General features: G+C 45.7%; 1 protein-coding gene across 1 annotated transcript in view; it reads right to left on the bottom strand.

The window, feature by feature from the left end:
- NYAP1 (neuronal tyrosine phosphorylated phosphoinositide-3-kinase adaptor 1) overlaps positions 1 to 19103 on the bottom strand; it is a 66768-nt gene extending 47665 nt beyond the window's left edge. The window contains exons 1-2 of the mRNA XM_029581920.1: positions 18584 to 19103; positions 13180 to 13431 (exon numbers count right to left, since the gene is read on the bottom strand). Coding sequence (XP_029437780.1) covers positions 13180 to 13379 — 200 coding nt within the window. The 5' untranslated portion in view covers positions 13380 to 13431; positions 18584 to 19103. The remainder of the gene's footprint in view (positions 1 to 13179; positions 13432 to 18583) is intronic.
- Between the last annotated feature and the right edge of the window lie 426 nt (positions 19104 to 19529).

Raw genomic sequence — 19529 nt, 5'->3', positions numbered from 1 at the left:
CACAGGCCACTCTCCTGTGCGCGCGACTCAGTATTTAAATGAGGGCCCACGGTAAAAAGAGGCGCTAGGGACACTAGCGCGTCCCTTGCGCCTCTTTTTTGACAGGTGTGGCGGCTGTCAGCGAGTTTGACAGCCGACGCTCAATTTTGCCGGCATCGGTTCTCAAACCCACTAACAGCCACGGGTTCGGAAACCGGACGCCAGCAAAATTGAGCGTCCAGTTTTCAACCCGCGAGCCGATTTTACTTTTTTTTTTTTTACTTTTTAATTATTTTTTACTTTGGGACCTCCGACTTAATATCGCCATGATATTAAGTCGGAGGGTGTACAGAAAAGCAGTTTTTACTGCTTTTCTGTGCACTTCCCCGGTGCCGGCAGAAATTTACGCCTACCTTTGGGTAGGCGCTAATTTCTGAAAGTAAAATGTGCGGCTTGGCTGCACATTTTACTTAGTGAATCGTGCGGGAATAACTAATAGGGCCATCAACATGCATTTGCCTGTTGCGGGCGCTATTAGTTTCAGGGGGGGGTAAAGCTAGCGCGTCTAAAACGCACGTCCAAACGCGGGTTAACAGTACGCTCCGCCAGAGCACACTGTACTGTATCGGCCTGCATGCATAAGCTTGGAAGTTATGCACATACACACCGAACCATTCACATAGCTTAGAAGTTATGTACGTACCCACCGAACCATGTGCATAGTTTGGAACTTATGCACATACACCGAAGCATGCGTGTAGCTTGGAACTTATGCAAGTGCACACCTAACCATGCGCATAGCTCAGAACTTGTGCATGTTCACACCGAATCATCGCAGTAGCTTAGAACTTATGCACACACATACCAACCATGTACATAGCTCGTAACTTATGCACATGCACACCTAACAAAGTGTGTACCTTGGAATTTGTGCAAGTGCACACCTAACCATGCGCATAGCTCAGAACTTGTGCATGTTCACACCGAACCATGGCGGTAGCTTAGAACTTATGCACATATACACCAAACCATGTACATAGCTCGTAACTTATGCACATGCACACCTAACAAAGTGCGTACCTTGGAATTTGTGCAAGTGCACACCTAACCATGCGTAAAGCTCAGAACTTATGCACGTACACATAAACACCTAACCATGAGTATAGCTCAGAACGTATGCACATACACACTGTACCAGGTGCCTAGCTTTGAACTTATGCATATGCATACCGAACCATGTGTGTACCTTGGAACTTATTCTCGTACACACCTAACCATGCAAGTAGCTCGGAATTTATTCTCGTGCACACCTGTTTTTTTGTGTTATCCACACTGAATAGATGTGTATTTTGGAAGTTGCAGAATATGACTTTTAAATAAATAAATAAAGTACACACTGACCTATGCTCATACACATTAAACAGCACAGGTAGCTCAGAGCATTCATGCACACGCTCCATTGCGAGCCTCCACTAAAACATGGGGGCTGTCAGTAGGGCTGTAGGCAGACATTTGCAGGACCAGAAGGAACCAGAATAATAGGCAGCCGAGAAAAAAGGGCTGTGAGACCAGAGGGAAGCAGACACAGTGGTAGGAGAGAGGAAGGAGCAAGATTGCTCCGGTTAGTTCAGGTGAGAGGGGGAGGACTGAAAGTTCTGGGTTTGAGGAGGGAAGAGGGTGGCAAATATCCGGGACAGAAATGGTTGGAGGAGGAATGGAGTATGCTGGGGGGCCAGAAAGAGACTGTTAGGGTCGGGCTGGGGTCCAGATAGGAGACTGGTGAAAAACAGTGCCAAGAATGACCTGGGTAGAGAGTGCTCAGCACCTCCAATGTGACATTCTTTCCATGGGTGTCAGCTGGCATTATGCATATATTTTCTTTATCTTTCTCTCTTATTTTCTTTAAACAGCCTGCATGGAGCTGAAGACCATGCGTAGAAAGGACATGCAAATGTTAGACTGTATTTTCAAAGTGGACTTATGCACATAAGCGTGTTTGAAAATTAGCAGGTATACATGGAACCCAACGTTGCACACATGCACACATTTATAATTGCTTGGGAGCAGGTGTGTTTATGGATACATTTGCGTGCACAGTTTGTAAATCAAAAGTATGCGCATAAATAGCTTCCCAGGCTCAACTCCTCCCCCAAGAATCTCTCTTTCAAGTACGAGTAAATGTATATATGAAATTGTTTCTACACCTACTTTACGCATACAGCCCCAGAGCAATTTTCAAAAAGCCCTTTTATGCACATAAAATCTTGCTTTATGCATGTAAATGCTTTTGAAAATCAGGCTATGTATTACTTTGACAACACATGTACAAATTGTCATGGCAATAAAGTTTCCCAAATCTGAGAAAGAGAGGCATTCCCCACTACGCCAGCCATCTTCTCTTCTGCCACTAAGTTCCTGAAACCTTTTATTTGTTCTCTCTGTGTGTCTTCACTAGACTGTTAGCTCCACAGAGCAGTAGAGAGAGTCAGAGAGTGTGTGTGTGTGCATGACTGCATGTGTCAAAGAGGGGGTTTGTGTTTGTATGTGTATGTGTGAGTGAAAGAGAGGGTGTCTGTGTATGTGTGTGAGAGAAAGAGAGAGGGAGGGTTTATGTATATGAGCGAGACGGGTTTTGCCTGAGTGAGAGCGAGGGTTTGTCTATAAATGTGTATGTGAGAGAGAAAGAGGGTTTGTGTGTTTGTTACAGCATATGTATATGTGTATTTAGACAGTGTGTGTTTTAGAGGAAGTAGATCTCTCAAATATACAAGACGATTATGATTCTTCATTTCTAAAACCACAACAGGCTTTGACTTTTATGTTATTTTATTTCTCCCTAATTAAATTAATAAGCATTATCCATGAAAACACCGTTTGCTAATTACTGGTTCAGAAAAATAAAAATCGCTAATCTCAGCCATGCTTCCCTCCTCCTCCCGAACTTATTCTGAAACCATCATTCCACTCGCTCCCCTCCCACCAAATCCCCAGCCGTTCCCATGGAAACTGGGATTCAACTGCCCGTCAGGAGCAAGCTACCCTCTCCTGCCGGGAGCTTGCTTTGCCATGGAAAACCATTTCTAATTGGTTAGGGAAGAAGACAGAGAAGTAAGAAAAGTAAAATGCAGGGAGTGCAGGGACTGAAAATACCAGCAAAATGCAGTGTGCAGGCATTTAAAAATGCCAGGGGAGTGTTACCTCTAGCTGCATGGGATGTTCAGGTTCTCAGTCCTTGTTCCTGTGTTTTTTTATCTTTTCAACCTGCGCAGCTCCCACCAGGGTGGTGTACATAATAAAAGTTGGTTACTATCTCCTGGCTCAATCTAATATTCTACACCCTTTTTCTGATGAGGAGGAGATGATGTACACGGGCAGCAGGCAAGGCTGGCATGTCCCATTAGGCGAACTAGGCAGTTGCCTCGGGCACCCACCATTAGGGGGCGCCAAAGAGCAGCCATGTGGGGCCACGAGCTGAGCCTATCCCGCTGCGGCAAAGAGGAGCAAAGCAAAGGGCACCGGAGACCGCAGGGGATGGGGAGGTCGGCGGAGGGGAGGGTAACAACCAGCCAAGATGCGGTGGGTTTCGGCCCCAGGGGGGGGGGGGTGGGTGCAAGGCAGAAGGTTCACCTAGGGTGCCTAATACCCTTGCACCGGTCCTGGCAGCAGGAATGTGAAGCTCTTCATGGATGAATCTATCAATCTAGTACAATCAGTCAGCACTCAGAGGGCAGGGCCATGCTTTGAAATCAAAGCAACACATTCACCTGCAGCTGTAGCTACTGTTGGTCACATTCAGGAATTTGATGTGGGACAGCCCAATGCCTGGGACTCTTATGCAGATTCATCATTATTCTATTTGGAAGCGAATAAAATTGAGATCCCTGAATAAAGACAGGCTGTGGGGAAAAAATATATGCTATCATACGTTCGTTGATCTCACCAGTCTTGACAATGACTAAGACACATTTTATTTATTTATTTATTTAAGTTTTTTTATATACCAACATTCAGGACGATAGTCCCATCATGCTGGTTCACAAGAAACAGGGGTGCAATAATAATAAAACTTTACAATTTGAACAATAGTGCAGAAAAGCAGTTACATATAACAAGGAAATCAATAACTTGGAGTGAGAAGGAAAATGAAGATCAGATAATTATATATATATGTATCAATAGCATTGAATAAATAACATTTATTAACGTTATTACTAGCGAAGCGTGTTGATTGATGGGAGTTAAATAATGTTGGAGTTAGGAAATGCCTGCGTGAACAGCCACGTCTTGAGTTTTTTCTTGAATGTTGAGATGCTGGGTTCCATTCTAAGACATGAGATCATAATCATGCCGTTGCAATATTGGCGTGTGTTAAATGGGTGCTCATGCACCAAACTCTCCCAGGTGCCCAATTTAATATTTAAATCGGCTGCCATCGTAAAAAGGAGGCACTAGGGAAAATTTTGCATCCCTACCACCTCTTCGGCATCAGGTGCCCAGGAGAGAAGGCTATCAGCAGGTTAGGAAAATGGACGCTCAATTTTACGAGCGTCCGTTTTCCTATCTGTGCACAGCCACAGGTTAGGAAAAGGGACACTCACTAATTGAGTGTCCCTTTTCCTAACCTGGCTGCCAGCACACTTTTTTTTTTTTAGGGTTTACCTTTTTCGGTTCCTATGACTTAATATCGCCACGATATTAAATCGGAGGAACTACAGAAAAGCAATATTTTCTGCATTTTTGTAAACATTTTGGGCTCCTCTGAGGCAGGCGTAAATTTTTGAGGGTAAAAATGTGCACATTGGGTGCAAATTTCTTTTTGCATGGTGGGGAAATAGCCAATAGCCTCATCAACATGAATTTACATGTGATGAGTGCTAACAGCTATGTGCTCGGTTGGATGCGCGTTTTGGACACGCTAACCACCATTTTGCATGGGGGTTATGGACGCACGTCCAAAATGTGCGTCCAATTGCGTGTTGAGCCATGTGCTGCGGCCAGGACACAGTATTGCATCAGCTTGAATGTTGCTAAAGGACCATTTCTTACCTAGGCTGACCATCATAGTGCAAAGGTTTCAGTTCTACAAACAGAATCAAGGTTGTAACAAGAACAGTGCCACCTGGGTGGCTGAGCTGGACAGAATTGCAGAGCATTGCAAATCCAGCAAATTCTTAGACGACATGTTTCTTAACCATCTAGTCCACAATGAAGCACTTTGGCGCCATCTCCTTGCTGAGCCAAATAAGATCCTTGCAACAGCACAAGAAAAAGGCTTTGACAGCCGAAATGGCACTGCAGGACATTAAAGAAATCCAGGTCACAGCAACCGATGTGGACATTGTCAACCACAATATGAAAGTCACTCAACAGCCAATCCAAGGAGCTACGCAGAGCCATGCTTTGCCAGATGGCATGGAGACACCAATAGCCTATTTTCAAACCCTTTTGTCATCTAAAAGGAATTATGCTCAGATTGAAAGAGAAGTGCACATTTTGATAGCTGGGGTTAAAATGGTCCACAACTACATGTATGGCCAGGCTTTTGAAATACATACTGAACACAAGCCTCTGTTGGGCATATTCTCCAAAGATAAGCCTGTACCCATTGTCTTGTTGCCATGGATGGATTATTGGAGTGTCATGCTGAGTGCCTATTACTACACATTGATGTACAAGCCTGGCAAAGTCAATTGCCCATGCTGATGCCTTGAGCCACCTGCTGCTCCAGATACCAGACTTTGTTATTCCACATCTAACTGAAGTTCTGATGCTACAAATTCTTCCTGATGCTCTCCTCCAGGCTGCCTGGACAGGCTGACTGTAAAGGACCCTTTCCTGGCTGGTGTCCTGCCTCAGTGCAGAGGGTAGTCAAATGGTAAACTGCCTGAAAAGCTCAGACCATTTTCAAGTGGGCAACATGAACTATCAGCCCATGAGGGATATCTCTTTTGGGGAAACTGTGTTATTATTCCAAGGAAAGGTCATTCTAAATATGTTACATGCCTCACATCCTGGAGTTGTGCATATGAAGGCTCTGGCCAGGAGCTACATCTGGTGGCCTGGAGTAGATGTTGACATAGAAAGGGTTGTCAAGGAGTGCATCATATGCCAGATATCTAAAAACAATCTAACAAAAGACCCCAATTTCCAATAGCAAAATGACTAGGAAACCATGGTCAAAGATTCATATTGAGTATGCAGGTCCATTTCAAGGGAAGAACTTCCTTGTTGTGGTAGATTCTAATTCAAGGTGGCTTGAGATGGTTGCAATATCCTCATGGACATCTATTTGCAATGATTACAATACTTTGACAGCTGTTTGTAACTCATGGGCTACCAGACACAATACTGTCAGACAATGGGTCTGCTTTCAAGGAATTTGTGCAAATAAACTTAATTAGGGCTGTCACCATTGCATCTCGATGACCCCAGACAATTGGCCTGGAAAAGTGGATGGTGCAGTCAACAAAAGATGCATTAAAGATAATCACTGAAGGAGACTGGCTTCCTATGCTTGCCCGATTCCTTATCTAGCAATATGTCATGCCTTGTCCAGCTACAGAGATCAGTCCAGCAGAACTGCTTATGGTATGCCACCTGAAGACATGCTTAGACTATCTCACTCCTGACCTCACTGCAGAATAACAACTCAAGCTAGTCTCCTCTCCGGTCTCATCTAGCTTCTGCTCATTTATAGTAGAAGACTGTATATTTGCTAGAAGTTATGGAAATGGGGCAAAGTGGGTCCCTGATTCCATTACCGAGATCACTGGACTTCTGGCATACAAGGTCCAGACAACTGATGAACAGATCTAGCATCATCACATTGATCAACTGAGAGGCCACTCATTCTCAAACATCAGAGTGCCCTATGAGTCTATAGAAGTTCCTAATGCAGAGCACCATGGAGTCTCAGAGGCACCAATTCCTCCTTTAGCTCCAAACATGCTCACCCTGCCAGTTATCACCGTGTGAGGATGATGCTCTTGACTCAAAGGTTGAGACCGACTTGAGAACCGCAAGTTGAACACAGGGCCCTGCACAGACCTTGCTACAATTGTGGGTGAGCCCTGCAACTGGATGATTGTCACCTGGGGGAAAGGGTGTTTTATATATAGCAGGGGGCGCTTAAGTTGTATGGAATGTTCAGACTCTGTGATAGACACTTTCTTGGTTCTTGTTCCTATCCTTTATCTTTTCTGGCTGTGCAGCTCCCACCTAGGCGAGTGCTGGTATACATAAATAAATGTTGGTTAGTATGTGCTGGCTCCACCTAATATTCTACTGGGAGACTCCAGCAAAATGCAGAGAGTGTGGGGGCTGAAAATTCTGGAGACTGCAACAAAGTGCTTCAGTGGAAATTGAGCACCCTTATCCCTCTGTCATACTTTGATATTTCTGACTTGCCAAGTGGTGGCAGCAAACAGGATGATTCCCTCAGGTTGCCAGCTTTCCTGCCTAACTTGAGACTTTTTGTACGAGTGTTTACAGCAGCTGGATGAAAACTGAGTGCCCAGCCCACGGGGCATTATCCTTGTCTGGACAGGAGTGATGTAGAAGAAAAAAAACAAACAGGAATCCATGCCTTCCACTCCCTGCTTCACACGGATTCCCTACTGATGCCTCAACATGCTCCATAACTTAACCACATGCAGCATAAAGAGCCTCCCTTCTAATAATTTGTGGGTAAGCTTGCTTTTCATTTTGGCAGCCACACATTGGACATATTGGAAGCTGTATGTGTGGGAAGGCCTTGCCGCCGGAAATTATAATCATGCAATCTGTCTTAATGTGCCATGCTATGAAAATGAGTTTTGATGCCAGATGGGATCAATGGTAATCCTGTCTGTTTCCACAACTGAATGGAGTAGTCCTTTCCAAAGAGAAGTCTAAGAATCTCAGAGTTCAATACTTGATGGTTAAAAAAATAGACTATTGCAGAATAGCCCTACATGTCCATAGATGCCCTAGGGATAAAACCAGGACTGGCTCAGCCTGTCCCTGATGACCTAGCCAAGGGTCTCCTGCCACTAACTTTATGGATCAGCCTAGCAGTGAGAAACTTCCTGCTCCTCTTACCGGAACATGAATTGTGTCCTGTCAGCATACTGGAAAAAGCTGAACTAATCCCTGCAGATGGATGACTCAGGAGTGCGGAGAAAGAGAGAGTGCAGAGAGCTACAGCAGAGAGGGCCTGGAAGAGAGAATGGCACACACGATTCCAGCAGGAGGAAAAAGCAGTTCTCCCCTTTGTACACCACACACACTGACTCCTGCCTGAGATGGCAGGTTTCATTTAACACAGCATATACTGATTCCAGCCTGAGGAGACAGCAGGTTTCCCATACATACCATATGCACCAATACACATACACATATACAGCATACACACCATACATGCCCCAGTACCTGCCTGAGTAATAAATAGGTCTCCTGTACAAATTGCACACAGATTCCGGCAGGAAGAATGAATAAGTCTCCTTTACGCACCCTATGCCCCGATACCTGCCAGAGGACAGGGAAGATCTCCTATACACAGTACACGCGTCCCAATACCTGCCTGAGGAAAGGGCATATCTCTTGTACACGCTACATATACCTGATTCTAGACTGAGAAAAGGACAGGTCTCCCATACGCATGCCACACATTCTCTGATTCCAGCCTGAGGAAAAAGCAGATGTCCTTTACACAAACCATATGCCCCAATACCCGAATAAAAGACAGGTGTCCCGCACATACTACATGCTCCAATTCCAACCTGAGGAATACCATATGCACCCTGATTCCAGCCTGAGGAAAGGTCAGATCTCCTGTAAAGGCCACGTGTGCCCATATTCCAGCCAGATGGCTGAGGGCCACTTCATACATATTATGGTACCATGCTAAACTACAGAGAACACAAAAGCAATCTAGGTTTTTCATTCTTGGCTGATGACTAACCATCTTTAGTCTTTGCAGAGGAGGGGAAGGGAGAACCTTTGATTCGAGGCCATAATGTCCCAGTCAGCACACTCCTGGATTTTATTTTGCAGCTGTCACTTGACTTAACTTCTCAGGCCTCTGAAACAGGTGTTTACATACCCCCAATTCAATGTATGCTAGACATTTGTTCAGTTCTCTTTGAATTTCAAAAAGACGTTTAAACATTAAACACCCCAGTTCAGCTCAACCGGTTCTTAAGAATGGGAAGCAGGTGGTCATCCAAATCCAGCGTTACTCTTTGGAGGGAAAATTGTCATTTTCATTTATAAAGTAAAAATAATGAGGTCATATTCAGCTGCTATCTGACAGAGCAAGTTAGCCAGATAAACACACATACCTAGTTAACTTGGTTGGAATATTAGTGGTGCCACCACACCACTGAATATACCTGGCTATCTAACAGTTAGCTGGATAAGTTTATCTAGCTAACCTGAGATCTGCTCAATAGCAGGTCTAACTTATTTGGTTAACTTAGCCCAATAAGGATGAATATCGGCATTTATCTGGCTTAAGTTAGTCAGATAAGTAGCTGCACCCGGAACTGCCCCCCAGTCAGGACTGGAGAGAAGTCCTTCTGTACTGTTAATTGTTTGGGTAACTGCCAGGTTCTTGTGGCCTGGTTTGGCCTCTGTTGGAAGCAGGATGCTGGGCTTGATGGACCCTTGGTCTGACCCAGCATGGCAATTTCTTATGTTCTTAACTATTTAGCTGGATAGTTATCCAGCTAAGTGGCGGCTGCTGAATATGGCCGAATATTCAAATGGATAAATCTGAACTTAGCTAGCTTAGTACTGAATATCAACCTCAATATTTTTCCTAATAAAAGAAAATGTAATATTATCCAGCACTTTTCAATGGGAATCCAGGTCATCTGAGACAGGCTCAGCCAGTCCTAGTTTTATCCCCTGGGCAAATCTGGAGGATCTGTAGTTCCAGCAGGTGGGCAGATGTTCTGCATTATACAGGACAGCCCAGTTTTGTCTTTAAGAAATTGTCCTGTATCCTGCTTAAGCAAGAACAGGGCATGCATTTGACCTGTTTTTCCAATCTGGTCATACACAGAAAAAGAAGAAGTTCAAGTGATTTTCATTTATGACACACATGTAGGGGTGTCAACTGAATAGGTTGAATCAGTCCTGGCTTTGCCCCACTGCATGCATAGATTTGCAGTTCTGCGTTTCTTAGGAGGAATTTTATTTATTTTATTTGTTTATTTTGTTTTCTCTTCCACTACCACTTCAAAACAAGCTATGCTCAAAGCAGAGTACAGAGAGTTAAACAATAAACTTACGATACACAAAAGAACCAGTCTCCATACAAACAAGAACTGCAAATTCAATACATAAATAAAATAACAAACATTCTAAGTCAGCCTACAAAAACACAGACGCATATTGTACTAAACAACTTGATTGAAACCTGGCCTACTAAATTTAAATCACTGCAGACAAAAATCCATCAATGATCCAATCATACAATAGAAAAATCCAGGTGGCATATAGCTTCACGACAAGAGAACATAGGCCATCCATCAAAATAAGTTTACTCAAAGACCATTTGATAAATTAAGTTTTTTGCCATCTTTCCAAACACTAGTTTTCCAGAACCCCACATTCTTTGGGTAAGTGATTCCAAATGTCCAAACCAGTGTATGAAAATGTTTTTTTTCCCTGAGCCTTCTAATCAGAGGTGTGCTGCTTCATCGGATGTCAGAAATCTCCCAGAGATATGTGGGCCAATCAACTTCCTAAGGGCCCGATGGAAAAAAATGTGAATAAAATACGGGAGCTAGATTTTAGCTCACATTTTCTTTACCCACGGGGTAAAAGTTGAGCTACTGTAACTCCACTAATGGTATGCATCAGGAGCGTTAAAAAAGTATATTAACTCAAAAATGTGTGCAGAAGACATGCTTAGCACACATCAAAATCAATTTACACACAGAAAACGTTTTCTGCACAGAAAGCATAGTTTCTGCACACAAATAGTGTCTTCTGCACATAAAACAAGATTGATGCATACAAAACACAATTTGTGTGCAGAGACATGCAGAAAACTTGTTTTGTACATAAACGGTGTTTTATTAACATACGTTCCGCGTACAGGACCCCTACATCACCAACTTCGGGTTCAGCCCTACAGCCTAACATTAGCCTGAGTAACTTTACTATAGCGCCAACCAGGAGTTAAATTTCCATCCTTGAGTAATGCCACTCTACTTTCATTAACACGGAGTTTGACTTAAGAAACACTAATCCTTGTACATGGTTTTACACTGGTTTGTGCGTATATATTTTGGCACATAAAGCTCCTTGAGGCATCAGGAATAAAGACTACACACAAAAAATGCGTGCACGTTTATAGGTAAAACCGTGCACATAGCTCAGTGCAACTTATTTCAACAGGGCTTGAGAAGGGTAGGGGCAGCATTATAGAGGGCTCGATGAACCACAGTAAGAGCCTTGAAATGAATCCAGTAAGATACCAGAAGTCAGCCAGCAAGGATGGAACGTGCTCTCGTTTCCTCAGCCCATTTATAAGCCTGACAGCATTATTGTGTATTCTCAGAGGACAAGCAGGATGTTAAGAGTCCTCGCAGGTGGGGGTGATGGTATTAGACAGCCTGACAGCATTATTCTGCATTAACTGTAGGCTACAAATTTATTTATTTATTTATTTTTAATTTTTATATCCCGACCTTCTTGCATAAAATGCAAATCAGGCCGGTTTACATTGCAAACTGAACAAGCAGGAAATATAATTCCTTAGTCAGATACATAGAACATCTAGAATTAAAAATGTAAATGCAAACTTTTTAGACAGCTTAATAGAGGTTAATTAAATAACAAACATAACTAAACTTATTTTACACAAAGCACGAAAGTTAGCAGGAAGGGGAGCACAAAGGGGAAAGCCCCTTTGTCGCGCCCCTTTGGCGCGCGACGCCCGATGGAACGGCTTCTTTTACCGGCTCTGCCGTTAGCATGATGATGTCATTTTGTGGGCGGGTCTCATTCTCTCTGAGGACTCCCTCCGTTGTCAGTTTCAGTTTCATGGCGATTCTTTTTCATTTGACGAATGAGAAAATCAGAACTATTCCATGAGTGCGATGGGTTCAAAACCAGGACTGGGTCAGTCTTTTCACTTGACCAGGGATGAAACAGCAACCCTTCTGGGCCGATTTTCAATTTTATAAAGGAAAGTGCAGACAGTGTGGTGCATTATCACCCTCCCCCACCCCCGACTCTCCTCCCTCACTTTCATCCTCTCCTCTTCTCTTTCTGCCCTGTTCCTTCTAGGTTCTTGTCCACCTACTCACCTTCCATTTGTCTTGCATCTCCCCCATCCTCAGGTTCTTCTCAGTCTTCCCCTTCTCTTCCCTTGGGGACATCTCCCTCTCCCAGGCCCCCTTAAATTAATCTCTTCACCCTCAAGTTCCTCTCCTTCTCATGCTCACGGGTTCCTCTCTATCTCCTCCTAGTCACCTCTTCATCTTCCCCTGCTTTTGGATTCCTCTCTCCACTCCTTTCACTTACGCTCTTCTCCTTCTCTCTCCTGCCCTAGTTCGCCAGGTTTCTCTCCATCTCCCCTTTCCTCAGATTCTTCTCTAATCCCCGTCCTTTCAGGTTCACAATACACTCTATAGGCAGAGCAGCGGCAGGCCAGCAAAGATAGCATGTGCATGATCTTTGTTCCCTCAGCTGCTCTTCCCCCAAGGTGCATTCGTCCTGTGTAAGCAGGAGGCATAGGAGGGGGAGGAAGGGCAACCGCTGAAACTGGGAGAGCATGCTTACTGCAGAGATGCCAGGTGACTACGTTCCTGGAGTAGACTTCAGACCAGTCCTCACTTTTTGAACTTACATCCTAATGCATTATGGTCTTTGTAGCTCCTGTTCCTACCATGTGAAATCAGCACTACACATACCAAAATGCATGAAAATGGGGGATAGTCAGAAATCCAGGACTGGCAATAAAATCTCCCTCAAGAAATTTGGTGACTTGGCAACTATGAAGTTCCATCATCGCTACCAAAAAACAGGAAATACAAATCCACAGATAAACTAGGGGTAAAACCAGGCCTAGCTCAGCTTGACCAGTAGAAATGGAGCCAGATGGGACCCTACATAAAACCCCTTGACAATATATTTTCAAGATGAGCCTCCTTCCCTGCTCACAGTTAGCCTCCAGTGTTATGCTTTCCTAGAGAGGTTCCCTACCTTTTCTTGGGGTCATCTTCCTTGTGTCTCCACTCGATCTTGGCCTTGCGATACAGCAAGTTCATCTCGACGCACAGCTGGTGGCTGTCGCTCCTGCGCAGGCCGTGCGTGCTCAGTGCCCCGCAGGCCCTGATGCCACCCTCTCCAGTGAGCTGCAGGCACGGTGAGATGGCTGCTGCATCCTGGGGGCCAGTGGTCATCTTCCGGGGCCCGCCTGCGCTAGGGGAAGGTGGAGGAGCCGAGCTCACGATACTGAGAGGGTGAAGAGAAGACATGAAGTTAGAGATCCATCTGTTGCGATTATTTCAATATTTTGGAGGACAGAAACCACCTAGTCCTTCTCTCATGCTCTCTGCTGTTATAGGGCCCCATCTGGTCCCACTTCCTACACTCTTTGCTGTTGTAGATCCCCAGCCAGTCCCATTCCCTATGTTCTCTCCCATTAGAGGGCCCTGTTTGGTCCCGACCCCCCCCCCCCCCCCAATCTCTGCCTTCACATAGTGATACTGATGCCTTTTGAGTATTTTTCCTACTTCTTCCTGAATCCGTTAATGCTGTCGGGATCTAGTCTGCACTAAAATAGAATTTCCTCTCCTGCAGTGCTGCTGACCCATCCTCTCAGCTATGCTTCCCTCCAGCCTTGTGCCTCTCTCAACCCTGTACCATGCCTCTGGAAGGAAGGACAGGACTGGCCAGCAGTTGTATAGTATAAAAATCAGATGGGGTTTATTTAGAAGGAAAGATACTGAAGGGGTGTCAGAAAGTTCTGTACTTTTAGAAAGCTGAATATTCTTAGGAGAGTCCGCGGGACTTCTGTAAAGAATATATGGCTAACTAACTCAAATCAACTCTAAGACTGAGCTGGTCTAGTTCCATCTTCATTGCATGCATGGAATCGGTCAGGGACGGATTTAAGATGTTGATGCTCATAGGAAGGACTGGAGGGCGAGGACAGGCGTTCCCCCTTGGAGATCAGAAAACAGGGAGGGGTTCATCCTTGGAGATTTGAAAGCAGGGGCGGTGATGTTGGACCAGAGTGGCATCAGTGCATGGCCCTAAAGTAAGCGGGATAAGGCTTCTTTGTTGCCTGAGTATCTGGCACCTTCAAAATTTAGCACCCTAGCGGAATCAGTGTTTATGAAAATCAGAACTATGATTCCCTGCCTGCAGTGGGACAAAACCAGGACCCTGACCAAGGATAAGGTGTCAACCCTATGCATGGCCCACTCCTGTGCAGAGTTAATGAGTTGCTGCCTGGGAATGGAGGTGGGATGAAACAGCTAGTTCTATTACTGGGGGTTGACCCCCCTATTGTTAGCACAAAAGGGTTCAACAACTGATAATTGTTCCAACTCCCCTCCTTCCTCCCACCAGCAACATAGATTACTACTATAATTTCCATAGTACTTAGATATAGTGATCATTTTTCCCAGAGATACTAAATAAGAAAAAATCTTTCATACATCTGGTCCTAGGTAAACATCAAAGATTGGGGCAGGAGATGGCAGGAAGTAAACAGTGGGCCTAATGGGGCAGAAGGTTCCTGTAAAAGGTGTTCTAGGAGGAGAGAGTTCTTGTATCATTTACACTCTGCCACTCCCCTGCACCTGAAAGAGTTTGCAGCACTCTGTAAATCCCAGTGGTAATGTCCAGTTTTCATTTTATTTTGCAGGCCAGTCCAGATTGGGCAATAAATCTGAGTAAAGGAGTGAGCACATTGCCAGCAAACAAGCACAGTGATGTATCCTTGCACTTCTATGACTTGCAGCTCCATAAGGGAGACCGTGAACATAGGCAGCCTTCCTTTTCTGGCATGGGACTCTGAACCTGATTTCTCTCTCCACGCAGTCCTGTGGCTGCAGCTGATGCTATCCTAATGCTCTGTTCCTGGAAGTTATTCATTTAGCGGGTCTTGGCTTGGCTGATCGATAGCCTGTCAAAGGATAACCACAACTACTGTGTACAGATTCCCATAGCATTACAAACCACAGGAATACCACCGATATCATTATATGACCTGAGAATGCAATCCAGGCTCCATTCCAACTGATGCCACCAATCCCACTGGGTGTCCCAATGCTTGAAGTTCAGATCTGTGAGGCCTCTAGGCTCCAATCCCACTACTGGCACCAATCTCACTGTGTATGAGTGTGACCCAGTGTTGGGAGCTCACAGATGTGACACCTGCAGATGCAAGTTCCAATACCACAGCTTCCACATAAATCAGCATGATCTTCAACAAGCCAGTACTCCTTCCTACAGCATTAGATCTTTCAGGAAGGGATATTTCCTCAAAATAGGAGATTGTTTCTCTAAAACAAACAAACCATTTTTCCATTGTCTAACTCTTAAAATTTCTGTGACACTAATGACTTAAACTGATGCTTGCCACTTTTGAATCATCCATCAAACTACCCCCCCCCCCCCAGCCCCCATCCTGTTTCCCCTGGAATGCCTTTTATGATTCACTTGTATTTTCTGGTACTGGAAATGGGGATGGAACGGCTCCCCTATGAGGAAAGGCTGAAGAGGTTAGGGCTGTTCAGCTTGGTGAAGAGACGGCTGAGGGGGGATATGACAGAGGTCTTTAAGATCATGAGAGGTCTTGAACGAGTAGATGTGAATCAATTATTTACACTTTCGGATAATAGAAGGACTAGGGGGCATTCCATGAAGTTAGCAAGTAGCACATTTAAGACTAATCGGAGAAAATTCTTTTTCACTCAAAGCACAATTAAGCTCTGGAATTTGTTGCCAGAAGATATGGTTAGTGCAGTTAGTGTAGTTGGGTTCAAAAAAGGTTTGGATAAGTTCTTGGAGAAGTCCATTAATGGCTATTAATCAAGTTTACTTCGGGAATAGCCACTGCTAATAATTGCATGGGATCTTCTTGGTGTTTGGGTAATTGCCAGGTTCTTGTGGCCTGGTTTGGCCTCTGTTGGAAACAGGATGCTGGGCTTGATGGACCCTTGGTCTGACCCAGCATGGCAATTTCTTATGTTCTAATGTCAGCCTTTGCTCATTCTATTTTGACCTAAAGGTGGAAGTATTAGCTCCTGAAAGCTAGTCATGAAATATATTTAGTCCAATAAAAAAGTAATCACCTTATATATATTTTTGTTGTTAAACTTTGTTCCTTCAAAATCAGCATTTCAAATGCTTTCACCTGTAGGTAACTATGTGCATTATAACCTTGGTATATCTCCTTCAGCAAGATATGTATCCAGAAAACATATTACATGCTCTGGATCCAGCCTGAAGGATGATTTGGATGTGGCCTCCTGAGGTCCTTTCCAATCTTTATGTGTTTCACCAGTAGTGCATGACCAGGAAGAATAGGCATCTTGAGACCGGGGTTACTACATCTGTGTATTTGTATAATGTGCTTGGGAGGGTCATGCCATCAGGAATTTGGGTATAATGAGCCTGAGTCACTCTATCAATGATTAACATCTCTGGGAAAGACTGTTTGGGGCTTGAATCATTGTCTGTAGGGCAATATCAGGGTTATTGCAAGGAGTGGGTAAGCTGGGAGTAGAGGAGTGACTAGAAAGAGCAATAGCATCCCTCTGCTATTGGCACCTCTACTTTCCTTTCCTTCCTGTGGCCGTTACTCCTCAGTTGTTTGAACTGCAAGGGACTCCATAGATACAGAGCGCCACACAGTTCGAACAACTGATTAGTGACCCGCATGGGCTGCAGCAAGAAGAGGAGATGCTGGCATAACATCAGGATAAGCAGCTGGATAGATGCATTGAACTGAGGCACAAGGAAAGAGGTGCATGGAGACTAGGAATTGGGGAGAAGGCAGGGCAAGTTCAGGCACAGGTTGCTCCTGTGTAACACCCTTCCCACAAACACCCCTCCTCCCGCAACCACATGAGGTGTGTTAAACCTGGCGACAATCCCAGGTATCACGCCCAGGAGGGGCAAGCTGACTGGAATCTGGGGCACTGTATCTGAAGATTAACTTGCCAAAGAGGAACAGGCTGGTTAAGGCTTGGTTCAGGGGGGTGGCAACTTTCAAAGGAATTTGCCCAGGTAACTAAGTAGTTATCCAGGTAAAAAAAAAAAAAAAAGGTTTGTAAAAATTCCTGGAGGAGATGTCCATTAACTGCTGTTAATCAATTGGGAATAGCCACTGCTTGTTGCTGCCATTATTAGCATGGGATCTGTTTAATGTTTGGTTACTTGCCAGGTCTTATGGCCTGGATTGGCCTCTGTTGGAAACAGGATACTGGGCTTGATGGACCCTTGGTCTGACCCAGTATGGCATTTCTTAAGTTCTTAAATTCCCCAGGCTGAAAGTTTCTTCAGTAAAAAGGGTCAGGGCTGGATGTGGGCTAGATAAAGGACCCAAAGGTATTTCGTTTTGAAGTTCCCGCACATACTTTCCCAGGGTAAGGTGTGCTAGCTAAAAAGCAGGTGCAGCCTCTGGCAACCCCGAATTTTGAAAGGAAAAACTCGGCGGAGAGTTGGTCTTTGAAGATCTGCTTGCAGGTTAGACCTGCCAGCTGCCCGCCAGCTTTCAAAATGTCCTGCATGTCCGTAGGATAAAGCTGCTGGGAGGAGGAGGAGGAGGGCCGGGCTGCTTGCCGCCTGAGTCACTCTATCCGCAAGTTAACCTGTCTGGGTCCCTTCATCTGTACGATAATGCCTGGAAGGGACCGGCTGACTGGGGTCTTAGGTCACTCTGTTACCACTACAATTAACATTTATTCTGTGTATGCATTAACAGCGCGGTGGGGCTTACGGTTTAGTCAGGACATGCAGGGCAGCGCGGCTGCGATCTGGGTCACTGTGTGTGTGGACAAGAAGCCTGGGAAGGGGGAAGGCTGGCTAGGGCCTGGGTCCACATCGTCTGCAGGGCGCCGTGCAGAGCAGACTCGAGGCACAGTTGCAGAGAGGGAGGGGGGGCGCGCGCACAAGGCCGGCTTCCAGCCATCCCCTCTTCTCCGCTATCCACGCAGCATCTTTTTCTCCCGAGCCTCGCTCGCTCTGGCCTGTGCGGTTCCATCTCTCTCTCTCTCTCTCTCTTGTTTTTGTCTCGCCCGCCCTGCCTTTCCGCGGCTTCCAGAACCTCTCCATCTCCCCCGCCCCCCTCCCCTTCCTCGCGCCAGCGGCGCGAGGCACAGCCAAAGGAGGTATCGAGCGCCGGCGGTTTAACCGCTGCACCTGCCTTGCCTTCTCAAACGCTCCCCATCTCTCCCCCCCCCCCGCCCCCATCTCTATTCCTTGCACTCGGTGCACTGCCCTGGCTTTTCTCAGCCGAGTCAATGTGGTACAGGCTAGGAAAAGGCGCGCACACACATAGACACGCACAGCAGAAGCAGGGGGAAAAAAAATGGAGCGAGTAATAGGACAGAAGGAGGCTTGGGAGGAGGGGGGGGGGGGGGGAGGTTACCTGCTGCCGTCTCCGCTCTCCTCCGCCCGAGCCGGTGTCCTTCGTGCATGGGAGCCGGAGTCTGTGTGGCGTCTCCTATGCAAATCGCCGCCTCTCTCCGGACGCGGGCTCCGAGGAGGGCCGGAAAGCCCTATCTGCGAGGCGAAGGCGCTGGGAGGGGAAGCGCCGCATCCCTGCGCCCAGCAGGTCGCTGGCTCTATTTAGTAGTAGTAGGTTGTTGTTGTTTTTTTTTTTAATTATTATTATTGTTCTTTTGTTCTGGCTGGCGGCTTCCCTTTGCCCATTTCCTTCCTCCCTCCCCCCCAGGCTGGGAAGAGGAGACTCCCGTTTTCCTCCCTCTCCCTCGGTTCCGTGTTGTACCGTCCCCTGCACCTTTCTTCCAAGCACACAATGAAGCGCCCGTTGGTACAGGCGTCCGTATGCTTCCGGGTCTCCGAGCTGCCAAATCGCTGACGAGGGGGATTTTTCCGACTTTCAAGACGTATTTATTCCAGGGGCACTTTTGCCACCGATCGGGAGAGGGGGGTGAATAATAGGGGGAAGATATATTTAAGAGGAGGATGCCATTAACGTCTCTGGAGGTGACTGACGTGGGGAAGAGAGATTTAAAGGGGGGGGGGGGGCGGTGATGCCACTGAAGTCTCTGCAGGTGAATGATGTGGGGAAAAGATGTTTTAAGGGGGGGGGGGGAATACCACTGAATTCTATGGGCGTGAATGGCACTGGGAAAAGACCCTGAAATCCATAGGAGTGAATGACGTTGGGAAAGAGACCTTGAAGGAGGTGATGCCACTGAAGTCAGTGGAGGGAAGGGGTTATTTAACGGGCTTGAAGTTTCTGGAAGCGAATGGAGTGGGGAAAGGAAGAATATTTTTTTGCAAGGCACCTTTTGAGAACAGTTTTCAAAACTATGCACATGAGGTAAATAACCATTTACCTGGGTAAA

The sequence above is a fragment of the Rhinatrema bivittatum genome, chromosome 16 (assembly GCF_901001135.1).
Source record: "Rhinatrema bivittatum chromosome 16, aRhiBiv1.1, whole genome shotgun sequence".
Lineage (NCBI taxonomy): Eukaryota > Metazoa > Chordata > Amphibia > Gymnophiona > Rhinatrematidae > Rhinatrema > Rhinatrema bivittatum.
Note: the sequence above shows the minus strand (reverse complement) of the source record. Positions and strands in the feature narration are given on the sequence as shown.